General features: G+C 32.8%; 6 protein-coding genes and 1 pseudogene across 6 annotated transcripts; 4 read left to right on the forward strand and 3 right to left on the reverse strand.

The window, feature by feature from the left end:
• Nucleotides 1-113: 113 nt before the first annotated feature.
• On the reverse strand, nucleotides 114-1,534 carry LOC128389927 (uncharacterized). The gene is made up of 2 exons (XM_053349587.1): nucleotides 642-1,534; nucleotides 114-561 (listed from the first exon to the last, which is right to left on the reverse strand). The coding sequence occupies exons 1-2, from the start codon at nucleotides 819-821 to the stop codon at nucleotides 277-279; spliced, it is 465 nt and encodes a 154-aa protein (XP_053205562.1). The 5' UTR covers nucleotides 822-1,534; the 3' UTR covers nucleotides 114-276.
• Nucleotides 1,535-1,924: 390 nt separating this feature from the next.
• Nucleotides 1,925-3,261, forward strand: LOC128389953 (glutamine synthetase-like; annotated as a pseudogene).
• An 852-nt stretch (nucleotides 3,262-4,113) lies between these two features.
• On the forward strand, nucleotides 4,114-4,973 carry LOC128389926 (RNA-binding motif protein, X-linked 2-like). Its single transcript, XM_053349586.1, has 2 exons — nucleotides 4,114-4,271; nucleotides 4,378-4,973. Exons 1-2 carry the CDS (start codon nucleotides 4,258-4,260, stop codon nucleotides 4,922-4,924), a joined length of 561 nt encoding a protein of 186 aa, XP_053205561.1. The 5' UTR covers nucleotides 4,114-4,257; the 3' UTR covers nucleotides 4,925-4,973.
• Nucleotides 4,974-5,130: 157 nt separating this feature from the next.
• On the forward strand, nucleotides 5,131-6,703 carry LOC128389921 (vesicular integral-membrane protein VIP36-like). Its single transcript, XM_053349579.1, has 4 exons — nucleotides 5,131-5,319; nucleotides 5,463-5,578; nucleotides 5,660-5,774; nucleotides 5,908-6,703. Exons 1-4 carry the CDS (start codon nucleotides 5,214-5,216, stop codon nucleotides 6,528-6,530), a joined length of 960 nt encoding a protein of 319 aa, XP_053205554.1. The 5' UTR covers nucleotides 5,131-5,213; the 3' UTR covers nucleotides 6,531-6,703.
• Nucleotides 6,704-6,745: 42 nt separating this feature from the next.
• On the reverse strand, nucleotides 6,746-8,080 carry LOC128389954 (poly(A) RNA polymerase, mitochondrial-like). The gene has a single exon (XM_053349613.1). It carries the CDS (start codon nucleotides 8,078-8,080, stop codon nucleotides 6,746-6,748), a length of 1,335 nt encoding a protein of 444 aa, XP_053205588.1.
• A 346-nt stretch (nucleotides 8,081-8,426) lies between these two features.
• On the forward strand, nucleotides 8,427-9,583 carry LOC128389925 (39S ribosomal protein L17, mitochondrial-like). Its single transcript, XM_053349585.1, has 4 exons — nucleotides 8,427-8,788; nucleotides 8,906-8,977; nucleotides 9,082-9,244; nucleotides 9,323-9,583. Exons 1-4 carry the CDS (start codon nucleotides 8,549-8,551, stop codon nucleotides 9,478-9,480), a joined length of 633 nt encoding a protein of 210 aa, XP_053205560.1. The 5' UTR covers nucleotides 8,427-8,548; the 3' UTR covers nucleotides 9,481-9,583.
• A 49-nt stretch (nucleotides 9,584-9,632) lies between these two features.
• Nucleotides 9,633-12,137, reverse strand: LOC128389924 (suppressor of cytokine signaling 7-like). The gene is made up of 3 exons (XM_053349584.1): nucleotides 11,317-12,137; nucleotides 10,237-10,435; nucleotides 9,633-9,997 (listed from the first exon to the last, which is right to left on the reverse strand). Exons 1-3 carry the CDS (start codon nucleotides 11,672-11,674, stop codon nucleotides 9,847-9,849), a joined length of 708 nt encoding a protein of 235 aa, XP_053205559.1. The 5' UTR covers nucleotides 11,675-12,137; the 3' UTR covers nucleotides 9,633-9,846.
• Between the last annotated feature and the right edge of the window lie 4,798 nt (nucleotides 12,138-16,935).

Below are 16,935 nucleotides of genomic sequence, written 5' to 3' on the forward strand. Positions count from 1 at the left end.
TAGTTGCAATCAAATCTATTCAACTGGAGACCAAGTTGACATCTAGTGAAGAGATTCAGGACTAACGAAAATTTCTGTGAACTTTATTCGAGAATTTCAATAAGAGGGAAACCTCGTTCGAAATGAAACTGATATTCAAAAATGAGAATTTATTTGGAAACTTTTTGATGAATCGCTGATGTTCATGTTCACGATTCATGTTGTCATTTGTATGGAAATTGTTCGTTAAAATTTGGACTCATCATTTGATCATTTGGGCATTTTATGTTTCGTTGGTCATTGATTTGCTTGCGATTGGTTCCACTTGCGATCGTAATAAGCACTTATATCTCGATTGGCTCTTTTTTCCTTCCAATTTTCCGAACTGTTCAACTGCTTGTTGAATCCAGTTCCAATTAAGGTCCAACTATAAATCGTGAAAACTTCATCTTCGGTCCATTCAGGTTCATTATCTCTTCGAGACAAATTGATCAAATCAACGAGATCTAGTGACTGTTCAAATTCATCGCGATTGAAGTACAAATAGAACATTGACTTTTGATTGCTATTCAGTTCTCGATTCTGGAAATACAAAGAATACAAAAGATTCGGTTAACAAAAAAAAATGTTCGAAATTATTTTGGTACTCTAACTATTCTTACCTGCGATGGTTTGACTTGACTTTCCGTTTTCACGGGATTTTCAGTTTTCAATCCATTTGTAGGAGCGACATACGGACTGGGACGAAAATTTCGAAAAAGATGGCGGATTTCGTCTTCATAGGAGCCAGAAACGTTCGCACTATTAGTTGCTTGATGGATATCATTAGGGTGAAAGTTCATGTTGGCCAAGAATTCGCAAGTTGTGCTTTTACGATTACAAAAGAATCTCTATGAACGAAAATATTGTAGAAAAATAGGAAACAAAAGGATCAATGGAATATTTTCTGTGTAGAATTTAATTAACTGAAGTTTCAAATCTAGAAGATGATTAAGTTTCGATTGTTGATTTGATTAACAAAAAGTAATTGGAGATGAATTTTAACAAAAACAAACAAAGATTTCACTCTAAAACTTTAGAATACTTTGAATCGAGTTGAGCATTCGAACTGATATTCGAGTGATATTCTGATCTACGAATCGATTGTCGGAACATAGAAATTTCTTTCTAGAAGTTTTAATCTGAAAGGGTTAAAACCGATAGATTTTCGATAAAAATCGACCAAGTGATCGATTTATTAGCCCCAGAGATCAACTCACTTTTTTGCCGAAAGACAATTGAAATTAATTTTCAATAATGAAACTTAACTTTGAGCTCCAATTGACTTTAATGACTCTCAATTTATCTAAACAATTAACATTTCGAAAAAGAGAAAGAAAATTTTCTTCTGAAAAAATGAATCAATCTTAAGATGGATTAAAGATTTATATTAATCTATTTACTCTCGAATTAACTTTTCATTCACTCCTTTAATCCTTTTAATTATTAGAATTGACATTTCCCTCTGAGCCTACTTTTCATTTCGTCATCATTGGTCGTTAGTCGAGCAGCATATTGGTCAATATTCATACTGGAAGACAACTCGTAAGTTCCGACGATTACAAATAAATCGCCGAGAAAAAATGAAGAAAATGAAATTATGAATGAAAAATATTCTAGAAAATAATCAAATCTCTTATGTAGAATTTAAGTGACTTCGGATCTGATTGTCTACCTGAGAAGGAACAGAGAGAGAGAGAGAGAGAGAGAGTTTAATGAAACGACTTCGCTGTTTCATCAATCTTCTTATGATGAACTTTCTTTGTTGATATTCTGATGACGTTTTCTTAACAATTGTTTTAGTTTTTTTCTAAATTGATTCTATTTTTGATGTTCCGATTTTCATTTTAAAATCTATTGTATTTTTTTCTCTTCCATTTTTGTTTATTGTTATTGTGTCCAAACCATGGATGTTGAATCTGTGTTACAATCTCTCATCTCTTTGCCTCAAGAAGACAATGTCAATCTCACGGATGTCGGAACAGGGGAGAGTTTGAGATCGAAATCACGAAGTTCCAATGCAATTCCAACATCTCCTGGTGATTGTCCAATCTGGAACTTTGATGGATCATCGACAGGTAACAATCTAACCTTTTCCCTCTTGTTAATTTCTTAACATTTTCCATTTGTTCATTATGTTCTTGCCAAAATTCTAGGCTCATTTTCCTTTGTTAAATTGCCGAAATTCTTGTGCCCAATCCATGGTCAAAGTCGCAAAAGACGAACCATGGTTTTCCTTTGAGCAAGAATTTGTTTGCTCTTGATAATAAAACTGATCAACCATTTGGTTGGCCAGAACGAGGGTTATCTGATCCCCATGGTCTATTTTATTGTGGTGCTAATATCGATAAACAAGCTCGAGCTCTTATCGAAGGCCACAGTTTCACCTGTAGATATGCTGGTGTACCAATTTCTGGTACTAATGCTGAGGTCCTACTTGGCCAATGGGAATATCAGGTTGGCCCATCAACAGGCATCAAGCTTAGTGACGATGCTTGGATTTTCAGGTTTCCAGATTTCCATTTGGTCCGAATTGCTGAGAAATTAGATTTACGAATTACCTTCGATCCAAAACCAGTACCTGGTTAGAATGGGTCTGGTGCTCATATCAACTTCTCCACCAAGCAAACCCGTCAACCCGGTGGACTGAAAATGATTCAAGAATACGTTGAGTCTCCTGCCAAAAATCATCAGAAACATATCGCTGTTTATGATCCTCGAGGTGGTCACGACACTTTAATTGATACAAATGAAACTTCATCAATTGACAAATTTTCCTCTGGTATTGGTGATCGAACTGCTTCCGTTCAAATCAACACTTCAGTCGCTGAGACGAATTGTGGTTATCTTGAAGATCGACAACCAGCATTGAATGCTGATCCCTACGCAGTGTCCGAAGCTCTGGTTCGAACTTGTTGTTTCAAAGTGTAAGAGAAGAAAATGAAAAAAATGTAAACAAATTTGAATTCGAATTGAAAGAAAAACAACAAAATCGACAGTCCAGTCTTTAAACTTTAATCAAGTTTTAATCGAATCAATTTAATTTCTTGACAGTGTGAAAAAGTAAACAGAATAAACTTTTCTCTTAAACTACTAACTCTTTCTCCTGCCCTTTAAAAATATAAAATAACGGCAAAAATTTTCCGAAAATTTTTGGACTTGACCAATTGTTTAATATTCACAATGCTCTGATCTGAATTGTCATTTTTCAATTCTCGTCTCTATAAAATTACGCTTTTAAAGTATTTCTTTGCTCAGATTAGATTGGGTTGATTAAAACCAAAAACAATTAGATTATAATTGCTATATAAATCAACTAAATGACAACCTGAAAGGCCTCGAAAACAAATGAAGAAAATGAAATTATGAATGAAAAATATTCTAGAAAATAATCAAATCTCTTATGTAGAATTTAATTAACTTCGGATCTGATTGTTTACCCGAGAGGGAACAGTAAATTGTATTAATAAACAAAAAAGACTTCATAATAATGTCCAATTGAAATTAATCGGACAATCCTAACAATCAAACTAATTGTGAGTGAAAACAAGTGAGTTAACATTTCAAGTTTAATGATAACAATTTTCCAATCGCCGAATGATCAATTCGACCGCTTATCTGAGATAAGTTCATCATCGAAATGGATCAAACAATTAAGCTAATTTTCTAATCCAAAATTCGTAACTCATTGAATCTCTTTCCTTTCACATCTCATTGACATTTAGATTCTTGGACTAATTATATTAAACTCATTCCTTTTTTTTTGACTGTTAATTGTTCTACTAATTAATGTGAACTATTTTCAAGTGATCACATTCATCAATTTTTTATTCCATCATTTTAATTGTGATCATGAACCTCGATGAACATTTTCAAATCAACTAAAGGAAATTCAAAGGAATCAACGAGATCATTAGGACATCTGATGGAAAGGAATAGATTGATCACCGTTGATTTGATTCTTCATTTATAAATCCGAATAGTTAATCTATTAATAGAATTGAATAAATTCAATTGATTAACTTTTAGAATTAATGAGAAGAGTAGGACCTCTGGTGGAGAAATTAAAGACTAATTTTTTTTCGAAAAAAATTTCTATAGTTTTTGTTTTCTTTTTCCCAGTTGAGTGATTTTCTGATCATTTTGATTGATTTAGAGTTAATTGTTTTAAACTTGGTGATTCTTTGGATCAATTCTGGTAATTTGTTTGGTGATCTTTGATTGTTAAGTGAACACAATATGAATCCATTAACGTAAGTAGTTTTTTCTCTATGAAAACAATTGTGTGTGTTGTTTGTTTGTTATTATTATTTGAATATTATTGATATTAATTGTTTCTTTTTTTATCTTTGCTTTTAGAAATGTGAAAGGTATCACAAAGCTCAGTGAAACAGAATTGAAACTCGGTGTTGAAGGTAAAGCTTCATGGCATTCCATGTATTCACATTCAGCTTGGATCTTTGTTGGTGGTTTAAATTTTGATCTAACCGAAGGTGATATTATCTGTGTTTTCTCACAATATGGTGAAATTGGTGAAATTAATCTGGTCCGAGATAAAGAAACTGGTAAATCAAAAGGTTATTGTTTCATTTGTTATGAGGATCAAAAAAGTACCATATTAGCTGTTGACAATTTAAATGGAATCAAATTGGTTGGTCGCATCATTCGAGTTGATCATTGTGGTAATTATGAGACTCCAGAGCAAAGAGAAAAGAAAAGACTTGAAGACAAGGAAAAGCGAGACCGGGAGAAAGGTCAAAATAGATACAGAGACCGGTCAAGAGATCGAAATCGAGATCGCGATCGAGAACGAGAAAGAGACAATCGAAAAAGAGATTATGATGGTAAACATAAGTACGAAAGAAAATCCGAATCAGAAATTAAAACTGAAAGAAGATCAAGATAATAGATTTTCAAATCAAAATTTATACAAATTGTACAAAAATTAACTTTTCTATCAAAAATAATTCTCATTTTCATTTATTGTAAAAATTTAATAAAAAAAAAATTGCAAAATTCGTAAATTCAAATTTTCCGCTTTTTTCCATTTACCCGAATTCTTTCAAAAACCCGGACCGATTTACCGAATGCGGCGAGTTCGGCTTATTAATAATCGATTCATTTTAGAGTCAAAAATTGTAAACATTTGTTTTCTAATTTAATTCTCACTTAATTAATCCCATTAATTAGTCAAAATGTTGATTGATAATATTATTTACATAATTGTATTCCTATGTTACTTTGTTAATAGTGAAGGTGAATATTTTAAACGAGAACATTCCTTAATTAAACCATATCAAGGTAAGAAGAAATTTTTTTTGTTCTCTCAAGGAAAAAACCTTGTAATTTAATTTAAATTGATTGTCTTTTTTAATCTCTATTCCTCTATTATCTTCAATTTATTCTTATCTCTTATTGTTTGTCTTTGTTTTCCCCAATAACAGGCTCCGGTATGGTTATACCTCATTGGGAATTTTTTGGATCTACTATGGTGACACAGTCATACATTAGATTAACAGCGGATCAGCAAAGTAGAATCGGTGGACTTTACAATAAGAATGTAATTATTGATTGTTTTCTTTTTCAGTTGATTTTTTTGCTAATTTTTACTCTTTTTTTTAACATAATTTCCACCTTTTAGCCAATCATTTTTAGAAATTGGGCTATCCAATTACATTTTAAAGTCACTGGAAAAGGGAAAGAATTGTTTGGTGATGGTTTCGCTTTTTGGTATGTCAAGGATCCTCTTGAAGCAGGTAAATAATATTACTTAACATTATTGTTGTCAGGAAATTACTAATTACAGCATTCCCTTTGATTGCATGTTTCTATCGATTGTTGTCTAATTATATCAATGTTTTCAAACTCCTTTTCTACTTTTATTATTAGGACCCGTTTTTGGATCGAAAGATTATTTTGTTGGCCTTGGTTTATTTTTCGATACTTATGCTAACCAGAATGGAGCTCACAGTCACGGACACCCTTATATTTCTGCCATGATTAACAATGGAACCTTACACTATGACCATGATCGTGATGGTACACATACCGAATTAGCTGGATGTGAAGGAAAATTCCGTAATGTTGATCATGAAACTCTTGTAGAGATCAAATATGAGAATGATGTTCTCTCAGTAGGAACTGATTTTGAATCTCGAGGTGTTTTCAAAGAATGTTTCAATGTAAAAGGTGTTCTCCTACCTCCAGGATATTACATTGGTGTTACCGCAGCTACCGGTGAATTAACAGATAATCACGATGTCATCGGAATCAAAACTTTCCAATTAACCTCATCAACACCCATCGATAACGAGGATCGTAGTCACATGCTCCCCTCCGCAAGCTCATTTGCCGCACCCCGTCCACGAATTGATGATAAACCCCAAAGCATGTCTAATCTTAAATTTTTCCTTTTGCTAATTTGTGCCATAATTGGTATTATTTTCCTAGTAGCTATTTCAATTTTAGTCTTCCAGAAACACCAAGAAACCTCAAGAAAAAGGTTCTATTAATTGTAAGGCTAATTAATTCAAGTTCAATTTAGATTAATTATAAAAATTTCTCTTCCTTCTTATCCCTCTTCTCTCTCTCTCTATCATCTTATTACCTCATTCCTTTATTATTATTTTCATCAATAATGTAATTTCCTTTTATTTACCAAAAGAAAATAATTTTATATCTCATCGATTGATTGTTTCTACGTTAATTACATATTCTTTTTTTCTAATTAGTTTATTTTCTTCTTAGTGTCTTGAGCAATTGGTCTTAATAGATTTTGTAAATTACAACCAGATCCCATTAATCGATAAGATTTAAGGGCAATTCGAGTTAAATTTTCTAAATCATTCTTGGTAACTTTAACGGCCATGTTGGAACTTCGAGCGGGATCAAGGATTAACAGTACATCTCGATTGGGTTTGCGAATAGTTTTACCAAGGAATAGATTGGCACCCGAACTGGTGAAATCAAAGGTGCCGATGTGATGGAAAAAACCTTGTAAAATGTCAGTAAAAGACGACGATTGATCTTGAATATGTTCAGATTCCAATTGGATTTGAGTTGATTGAAAAAATGGTTCCAATGGAGGTACAACGGGAAATGGCCTTTTAACTTGGAGATAACTGATAATTAGCATGGTTAAATTGAAATGACTAAAAGTTGGACTAATACAACCTTGAACTTCAGCCCATAATTTACAGAAATGAAATAAATGAAACAATCGTTCATCAGCTCGAGTTAATTGGTACAAAATTTCTGACATTTTAAAAAATTCTAGAGTAACTGGATCAGTACAGGTGATCGTTATGTCGGTTGAGGTAAAATTTGAGAAAAGTTGGACAGTCTGATTGTTTGGTTGATTCGCATTGTTAACACCCGGAATTAGACCAACTCTCATTAGTGTTGTGTACATTTTGATGCATCGCTGTCGTTTCATTGATCCATCAAGTAGTCCAGCAGAAGAAGCGACAAAGTTTGGATTCGGATCGGGCTGATATTTAGTTGTAAGACAAAGGTCAAGGCCACTTGATCCCCAACCTAATCCATTGACACTCGACCCGAAGGGGGTCAATTGGAAAGCACCAAAAACTCCTCGGCACAACAATTCCTCAAACGAATTGATGATGAAAAACTTCAATTTACATTCTAATTCACTTAAGGCTAAATTTCGAATAAATTTTCTCATCGTTTCATCAACTGGACGATTTGGATCCAAATTCTCTGGCAATTTACAAGATTGTCGATTCAACCGAATGTCCGATCGATTTTTGGCAATTTCTGGTAGTTTTTTCTCACTATGAGGTAACTTGGTGATAGAAAAAAATTTTGACATGATGGGAAATTTAGCCTCACAAATAATTGATTTACTTTTCGAAATGAACTCTTCCGAATCTTTGAGACGAATTAAGAAAAAGTGTTTATCTTTAATCCAATAATCCCAATAATTGTTAACAGGTGAATCTAAAATTGTTTCCAAAATTGATTTTTCGGTCACTTTTAGTCTTAACGTTTTATCCTCAAGTAGAATATAATTTTTGGCTTCTTCCTTTTCTGCGTCAACCATTGATTGATATGATCCATAAGTATGTTGATAAACATGATTATTTGATGTTCTATTGTTAATTGATGAGTTTGAAGATGAAAATTGTTCCTGTTGATTGTGAAAATGATGATTGGTTTTTCTCAATAGAGTTGAATGGGAATAGAATCGAACTAGAAAACGATTTGAATTTAATCCAATCAGAGGAGAACAATTGATACATTTGACTCCGATTATCATGATAACTATAAACAGAACAATTCCAAGCAGAACAATTTAACCACAAATCGAAAATCACTCCTAAACAATTAAGAAAAAAAAAGAAAACATGAGGTTGGATTCGAATCCAAGAGATTCGGATCCTTATCGAGTCTCCAGATGATCTTTCACATGTTAGAGTTTTGTTGTTTTGATTGATCACTTTTCTAATTTAATTATTTGCATTTAATTTTCTAATTGTGATCCTGTTCTTTGATTATTTAAATTGGCAAAATGGTTCGTTTCTTCAACGATGCTCTCAATCGACCACCACCAGTCAATAGGAAAGTTATTCCAGCTCTTCCACCCGATGTTGTGGTCAATAGGAAACCAATTAAATTGGCATCTAAATGGTTGCGCCATGGATCTGGTCGTTTAATTTTAATTGGTAAATTAGTTACTGATTTAATTAAGTTCGAAAGGATCACTTTACCTCATCATCGAGCTTTGGAAGTTCAAGGATACACTGAACGGGTATTGTGCTTTTTTATTCTTCTTCATGATTAATCTGTATAAAAGAATCTTTTTTTTCTTCTCTCACATTCAATTTAATTCAATTCAATTCAATTCTTTTTTTCCCTAATCATTTAGTTAATCACTGAAGCCATGAGGAATGGAGATCGTCATATCCCTACCATGGAATTAGCTGATTTCTATATTCATGTTCGTATTTTTCTTTCTCTCTTTCATTGAATCATTGAATTTCTATTGATTGATTGTAATTATAAACTAATCAACTTTTTCAATTGTCTATTTATCTCATGTAGGAGAAACAGTTGGTCCATAAGCTATTCAAAGTTCTGGTTCCCAGGTACATGGATTATACCCAATCTTTCACCAAATTATGGTTATTATCCGATACAAGGGATAGAGAAGATGTTATTCTTGGAAAATGTAGATTCTATGACAGAGGTTGCCTTGAATTAAAAGGTTTGTTTTCTTAGAAACTCGAAGAAAAAAAAATCGATTCTAATTGTTCAATTATCTTTTTCCTTCTCTCTTCTTCAGGTAATCCACTTCCACCAATCGAACCACCCAAATATACTTCACGTAAAAGTTATCTAACTAACGTCCTCTTGGATGCGGCAAAAAAGGATTTCTATGCATCCAAACAGTTTAAAAAATCAAGTGAAGATTCAAATCATAATGAAAACGCAATTAGTTGAACATTTGTGATGATTTTTATTTGACTTTGTTTCATGATTTCTAAGTAATAATAATAATAAGTTAATTAAATGATAGAATTGCTGTTAGAGCTGTTTAAAATAACGATTCCACTAATTTGTTTCACAAGAAATTGTTAAAAGACAAAAAATAGTTGGAGTGATGAGAATGTTGATATAATTTTTATTTGCATGATTTTCTTCCGTTGATTAGAAATCATGGTGAACGATAATCATGACGAATTTGTAACTCATCAAGAAAAAAAAGAGAAGAAGAAAAAAAAACTCTCCATTAGAGATAATCTTTTATAATTAGTTGATTGTTGTTGGTGTGTCAGGACTAGAACAAGTGATTTTAAAGGATTTCAATTATGTTGAAGTTTCTTCATCTTTCTTTGCTTTCTCGAAGAGAGTCAATTCTTCCGAATAATAATAAGGTGTATTCAGGTAAGATTTCAACTGAGGTGGTAAAGGTAAATGATCAATCAGATCTCGACGAACATATTTTAGAATAACGAATCTAGAGATGAAGAAAAAGAAAATGAAAAAGAAAATGACAATTAGCAATGAGAAGACAAATAAAAGTATCAATAGTAAGGTTATTTTTACAAGGTGAAATTAGCAAACCCACACAACACATAATTAACCAAACTGAGGGTAGGATTGGTTAATTGATAGATGATTAATTGATAAAGTGTTTATGTGTAAATGGTTTCTCTAATTAGTGGTAATCTAATTGTGATTGAAGGGAAAATTTACCGGCACATATGTTGTAACGATTGGATCCTTTTAAATCTAGAAACGGGATGGAGTAGCTGGACACGCATCGGGCCCATAACAGGTAAACGATGTAAGAAAAATAGATAGCGACCACTTCTTGAATGCTCGACGGAGTTTTCGATAAAATCAACGATAGTATTACTTTTGAACTTTTGTCGTGATCCAAAGCTAAAAGTACCTGAAATCAGACAAAAAGGAAAAATAAATAAAGGAAAACCAAAATTAGTTCAAAGGTAAATCATGTAACAAGAAAATTATGAATAAAATTATGTTGATGATGATAAATACACAATGTGAGGAGATTTGAATTGCAAATGAAATTGGAAAATATCAAATTCCATTGGATGAATGGAATGAGAGAGAAAAATAGAAAAAGTTAATCATAATAATCAACGTTAACAATATAAACATAATAGTCTATGGGATTGGCATTTTGTTGTTGGGGTTGAGCTACAATCTTATATTCATGTTGATCTGAATGTTAATGATGATGATGATGAAAAAGAAAAGTAAAAAATACAATTTAAATTGTTGAAGTGAAATATTTGTTCAATGAGGATTTAAGAAGAAAAAAGAATGAGAATAAAATTGATTGTAACAATCTAATGCGAATAGTGATTTAACTCAATGAGCCGTAATCTTCAATCTTCTGTAAAGTAAGTCAGTGTAATCACCATTAATCCAATTTAATCAACGAAAAAAATCATTTCAAGGTAAGTTGTTTGATTTTTCCTCGACAAAGAAAAAAAAATCAAAAACTTAACATGATAATGATTTCGACAGTAATCATAATGTTACCATTCAAAATGAGGATTTGTTTTTTAAATTAATTGATGGTTGTAATGAGGATTAGATGATTATAAGAGTGTCATTAATGATGAAACTGGTTACATCAATTTTTGTTAGAAAACTTTGATTGATTTGAGAGACTAACCGATAACTTTATGAGATTATTATCATTTTATGTATTGATTAAATTGATGACCAGTTTTGATGGATGGAAAAGCATAACAATTACGATTATTTGATAGATTTTTTTTTGTTCGTGGAAAAACTTACCTTGATCATGTTCAATGCGAACATGTCTAACAAAACCTTCCAATTTGAATGTTAAACTGAAGAAATAATGTTCATCACTTGAATCACGAACTATAAAACTACCATCGGGCTCATTATGTAGAATGGCCTCCGCCATTTCCCCGGAAATTGGTCCCCAATACCATCCGCAATCTTTAACCTTCTCAATGGAATCACAATAATCCTTTTGTCTATCCTCTGCCTCGGTGGAACCATTTTCGCCCTCATGGTGGTTACAATCATCACCTTCCTTATTATCTTTGGGCAATGGAGGTAGAGCTCGATTAATAAATGGTGAGTGTCCTGATTTTCCAGTCTGATCACGACGATCTTGTTTCATTTTCTATATAATATTGAGTAGACTTTACCAATTATCATAATTTAACTGTATTTGTTATTGTTGTTGTTTTTTTGTTGTTATTTTTTGGTGATTCAATCTTGGTGATTAACAAACGAATGATAATTTTTGAAGTTGAGTGGATTGAAGTGATAAACCGGTTTAGAAAAAAAAAGAATCTCAGCAAAAGAAAGAGAAAAAGAGAGAGAGATTCACAATTAGAAATGTTGGAACATCATCATCACTATCATCATATTCATCGTCAGGTAAAAGAGAGAGAGAGAGAGATGGATCATCGATTTTGAAAGCGAACAATTTGTTTCAAGAGATGAAGATGATTCCAAAGAAACAAGAGATCAATTGAATCACAAGAATATAATAAGTTAATTGTAATCATTAGATTAATTCGTAAATCGTAATCATGATAAGAAGAGATTATTTTGTTTAGATGACGAGAGAGAGAGAATAGAAAACAAAATAAACAAAAATTCCAAAAAAAAAGAAAACGAAACTGCTGCCATCTAGTTGATCGAAAAAAAGTCTGTCAACATTAATAACAAATTTCAATAGAGAGAAACAATTAACCCAAATACTATCCAAACCTAACAATTAACACACTAATTCAAACAACTGACAATTTCTAACCAATGCCTGTAAACTCTCACCTCCGTGCAAATTGAATACAATCAATAAATAAACTTTTCCAAGCAAAAATGTTTCTCGAAACTTAATTAACAACAATTAAGTAACAAGAATAAGACAATTTAAATTAGCTTAAGTAAACGAAACAATTAACAAGGAAAATAATCCAATCAACTCAAAGAAATCATTAATAAGTGTAGAAATAATCTAAGTGCTAACAATTAAACTAATGATTAAAAACTGACTCACAAACTACAACAAGAAACAAACTCCTCACCTCATTCAGTCATTATATCTTTAACCTCCCTTAATATAACTTTATTCAGAAAGTCAAAATGGACAAAAGTGTAAAACGTGAACTTCAAGCCGCTCGCTTAGGATGGATAAAAACCTTTAAACACTGTGACAAAACAAATTCGATTCAACTCTCCTTTCCTACCCTGGAAATGAACAAGGATGCGGTCGATCTAATAATATCAAGAATTGAAAACTCAACAAAAAAATTCACCTACTTCAAGCTCAAGAAGAGGACAAAAAGACTGGAAATTGGTACAGTGTCCGCAGTGGCGAAAAGAGAAGCTCAACTGTTACTCACAAGATATCTTCCGGTGGTCGACATTTTTAAGTTTGTACCAATACCCTCATCAGTTTATTTTCATGTAAAAAACTGGCCACAAATACCACTTAACATCGCAACCAACAATATCTCCATCTCCAATGAATTCAGGGAGGACAGTGAAACCTTTGTAAGCTGTATGGAGGAAAAAGAAAATATAAAAAAGATTAAACTCAACATCAGTCATCATAATAGAGAGAAAATCTTGGACAGCGATGGACTAATAATCTTCATGGGTAACACTCATCAAGTCTTTGATAATATAAATGTGAAAATCTGTCGGTGTTTGTCAACAGCTCACTTAGATAATCGCGACTGCTCGAGGCGCTGCATAAACTGTGGACTAATCCATGAAAATCAGTGTAGTGCGAGAAAACCAACCTGCTTTCACTGTGGTCAAGAACACAGAGCGGACTCAACGACCTGTCCAGTGGTGAAACTACTTTACGCTCAAGCCTCACAACATCACAGTGTACAATATGAATGGCTCCTTAAGCCAGAGGATAACATTACGTTATCTTAATGCAAGGAAGAGTAGAGAAATAACAAGGCGACTTATCGATGAAACATTAATCAGCAAATCGACAGTTCTAGTACTGGTCGAAGCGAATAGGTCGACCTCAATTGACTTCTTAAAAAGAAACATTGTAATAAATGATCATGTGATAATGATAACTTCAAGCGACATTGAACTTAGAATAGCTGATACAACAGTGAAACAATGTATCATCGCTCTCGTGTGTTATAAAAAGAAACAATGCCTTGTGATTGGGGCTTACATCGAACAATTAAACCATAGAATTAACCTCAGTAATGTAGTGCAGATGATTGAAAAAGTTGTCCACTTGCCGACAATTATCGCAATGGATATAAACTGTGAAAGTCGACTGTGGTCGATGAAAACAAGTCAAAAAAGTGGCCAATCGATGGAGGAACTTATCAAAAGGAAAAATCTGGAGGTGATCAATAAGCCAACAAGTAATAATCACACCTTTGAAGCCCCTTTTGGAAGGACCTGGATTGATTTGATTCTCTCAAATATAAAAAATATCGAATGTGAGTGGGGAGAAATCATAACTGATCACAGGGAATTTAAGCTAACAATAGAACCTTCGCCCCCCTTCATTAGAAACTCAGAGAGAAGTAAAATCACCTATTTAACTAACTTAGTCTTTAACAGTGACAGCAACAACCCTGAAGTCTTCTTTCGAGATCTCATGAACTTTGTAGACAAATACACCAAATTTAAGTCTATTAGAAAGTCAACAACAAACAGACGAATTAGGAAACTCAGAACTAAGATCCAGAGACTAAAGAGACAAAAAGCTGACAGAGAATTAATTAGAGAACTTGAGAAAAAATGTTTAGAGTTAAGAATCAGTAGAAAAAAAGGAATCTTTAAATATATGTACAAAGTTAGGAAAAGCTCAGAGGAAACATGGAAAATAATAAATAAACTACTGAGAACAAAAAAAGGGTTAGCAGAAATTCTGAAAAATGAGAATCAATCAATTCCTGGTCCTGACCTTACGGCTTTCAAAGACGAACCACCACAACAAGTGAGAGAAGAGTCAACTGGGTCCAAATTAAGTGAAACAGAAATTGAGTGGGCCTTGAATTTAAACTTCAAGAAGACATCGGGCAACGCGGACAATTTCTCAATGAGCACCTGGAAAAAATTCTGGCAACATAACAAATCAACGATTGTAAAAGCTATCGAGAGATCCTTCGAATTAGGAATTATACCTCCAGAGATCAAATGTTTTGGTGCTCACTTCATTCCAAAACCAAATAACAGTCTAAGACTAATAAAAATCTCTGGTTTTGTACTAAAAATTTATGATAAGCTACTCACGAAAAGAGTACAAAAAGTATTATCAAAAATATTAGTACCAGTGACTCAGTTCGCTTATCATTCTGAATTAAATGTCGATGACTTTCATGTGATACTTACACAACATTTGGACAAAGGAATAGCAGTCTCAATCGATGCTGAAAAAGCTTTTGACAACATTTCAATTGAAGCAATTTATGAGGAGCTAGAAGGAGCAATCGACCAGGGAACTTTATCAATGATAAAATCGTTCCACAAAAACAGAACTTTAAAATATAAAAAGTCGAAAAAAATACTCTACAAGAGAGATGATATTGGGACAGCCGCTGGCTCATCACTTGGACCGATCATGTTTATAATTGGTCTGAATAAGGCGATTAAGAATGTTAAAAACAAAAAGGTCAATTTAATAGCGTTCGCGGATGACATTATTATCCTAACAACAGAAAGTGAAAAAGATAAACATCTAGAAATTGTGATCGAAGAGCTCAAAGCGATTAACCTGAATGTCAACCAATCAAAGACAAAAATCTTACACTCGAAATCAATGAATGAAAAGGTTGCCGGTAAACTAGTAAAATACTCACTTAACAATGAACAACTTGAAATGCTAATCAACAAATTCACACCAACAATTGCTTCACAATTCAAGACTGTCAACAAATTGCCGATACACCACAGGAGACTCATAGTTTCAGCTTATTACAACTCGATGCTGTACCAGCTTGGACCTCATGCTCTTTATAAGAATTTCAATTATCCTAATCTCATCTCAAATATTCAAAACACTGTAAACAAAAAGCTAAAAAACGCCCTGAACTTAAGATCTCAAATCTCGCCATGGGTACCGATTCTAATCTTTGGTTTAGAAAATCCAGTTCACATTTGGCTGAAATCAATGCTACGAGCGGTTGAAAAAGTTGCAAGTGACAAAAAGGAATGGCCAATTTTTGACATAATCGTTGAACGAAAAACTTTCATGGTGCCCAATGAGCAAAGCTATCAAAGCTTCTGGGGAAGAAATTGTAATCACTCACCGCTGAAATTGGTCTACATTAAAATTGCCAACAATAGATTCTCGATAATGGAAGAGACAACAGTTTATGAAACGGACACTGACCAGAAAAAAACTTTTATAATTGCTTTTTTAATCCTTGTTAATAGATACAAAACTAATAGAGTAAATTATTTAATCCCCAGGTCAATAACTAATCACCGTCAATCTGAAATGGTCAAAGTGGTAATCAAAATACTTGAACAACACACCGGAGTCTACACGTGGACCAGTATGGGAATAACCAAAAAGCCACCAAAAGAACCTGAACAAATAATCAAAATCAAAAATCGAATCAATCTTGAAAATGATGTTATGCTCAACAGAGATGAGAAAATCAATGAAATCACGATGATGGGCAGAAAAGAATCTATCTGGACTTTATTCTTTCAAAGAAAAATCGAAAAAACCTACAGCCACTTTCACAATCATCACCTACAACAGCTAATTAACATGATTAGCGATTTACAAATAAAAAGTGGTCAAGCAAGGAAAAGGAAACGCAAAGACGGAAATCACATACATTATCTGAATGAATGCAAGAAGACAAGGGAATACTGGAGAAACGACTGGGACCTCACGAATGGAGAAGAAGTGGAAGAAAAAATAATCTACATTAAAAAAATAATTGAAATATTAGAGAAAAAATTAAATGTAAACTGAACGGTTAGTTCAGTGCCTCAGGGCAACCACTAATGTGGCCTGTAATGTCTGAAGCATTCACCGCATGGCGGTGTTCAATAATTTTCAATCAATTAATTTGTTAATCAATTGGTGTTAATTAGAAAACATTTTCATGGCGATTTAATTAAACTCTTTTATATTATAATTATCTCACTAAATGTGAATACATTTGTTTATATTTGTATTGTATTTATATAATTACTAAGTATCAACCTGTTTGTTTGGATTAGTTGATTAGTTGATTTTAACAATTTAAGTGATTTTTAAATTTAATTGTACAAAAAACATGATTGAACTTAATTTCGCGCGAACTTTTTGTTTGTTTTGATTTGTTAGAGGAAAAGATGATTAAAAAGGGCAATTAAGATGATCCAATTGGAGGGTAAATAGTAAATTCATTATCAGCAGCGTTCATGATTCTGTTTACCATCAAA

This window comes from Panonychus citri, unplaced genomic scaffold (genome assembly GCF_014898815.1).
Source record: "Panonychus citri isolate SS breed McGregor unplaced genomic scaffold, ASM1489881v1 Contig00111, whole genome shotgun sequence".
NCBI classification, from domain to species: Eukaryota; Metazoa; Arthropoda; class Arachnida; order Trombidiformes; family Tetranychidae; genus Panonychus; species Panonychus citri.

Excerpts from the sequence above, each read along its gene's own strand:
- LOC128389927 (XM_053349587.1), bottom strand. The coding sequence starts at position 821 with ATGAACTTTCACCCTAATGATATCCATCAAGCAACTAATAGTGCGAAC. Across the intron at positions 562-641 it reads GTCAAGTCAAACCATCGCAG|AATCGAGAACTGAATAGCAA; the intron begins GTAAGAATAGTT and ends TTGTATTTCCAG.
- LOC128389921 (XM_053349579.1), top strand. The coding sequence starts at position 5,214 with ATGTTGATTGATAATATTATTTACATAATTGTATTCCTATGTTACTTT. Across the intron at positions 5,579-5,659 it reads GTGGACTTTACAATAAGAAT|CCAATCATTTTTAGAAATTG; the intron begins GTAATTATTGAT and ends TCCACCTTTTAG. Across the intron at positions 5,775-5,907 it reads CAAGGATCCTCTTGAAGCAG|GACCCGTTTTTGGATCGAAA; the intron begins GTAAATAATATT and ends TTTTATTATTAG.
- LOC128389954 (XM_053349613.1), bottom strand. The coding sequence starts at position 8,080 with ATGGTTGACGCAGAAAAGGAAGAAGCCAAAAATTATATTCTACTTGAG.
- LOC128389925 (XM_053349585.1), top strand. The coding sequence starts at position 8,549 with ATGGTTCGTTTCTTCAACGATGCTCTCAATCGACCACCACCAGTCAAT. Across the intron at positions 8,789-8,905 it reads TTCAAGGATACACTGAACGG|TTAATCACTGAAGCCATGAG; the intron begins GTATTGTGCTTT and ends CTAATCATTTAG. Across the intron at positions 9,245-9,322 it reads AGGTTGCCTTGAATTAAAAG|GTAATCCACTTCCACCAATC; the intron begins GTTTGTTTTCTT and ends TCTCTTCTTCAG.
- LOC128389924 (XM_053349584.1), bottom strand. The coding sequence starts at position 11,674 with ATGAAACAAGATCGTCGTGATCAGACTGGAAAATCAGGACACTCACCA. Across the intron at positions 10,436-11,316 it reads TCGCATTGAACATGATCAAG|GTACTTTTAGCTTTGGATCA; the intron begins GTAAGTTTTTCC and ends GTCTGATTTCAG. Across the intron at positions 9,998-10,236 it reads TCGTTACAACATATGTGCCG|ATTCGTTATTCTAAAATATG; the intron begins GTAAATTTTCCC and ends CTTCATCTCTAG.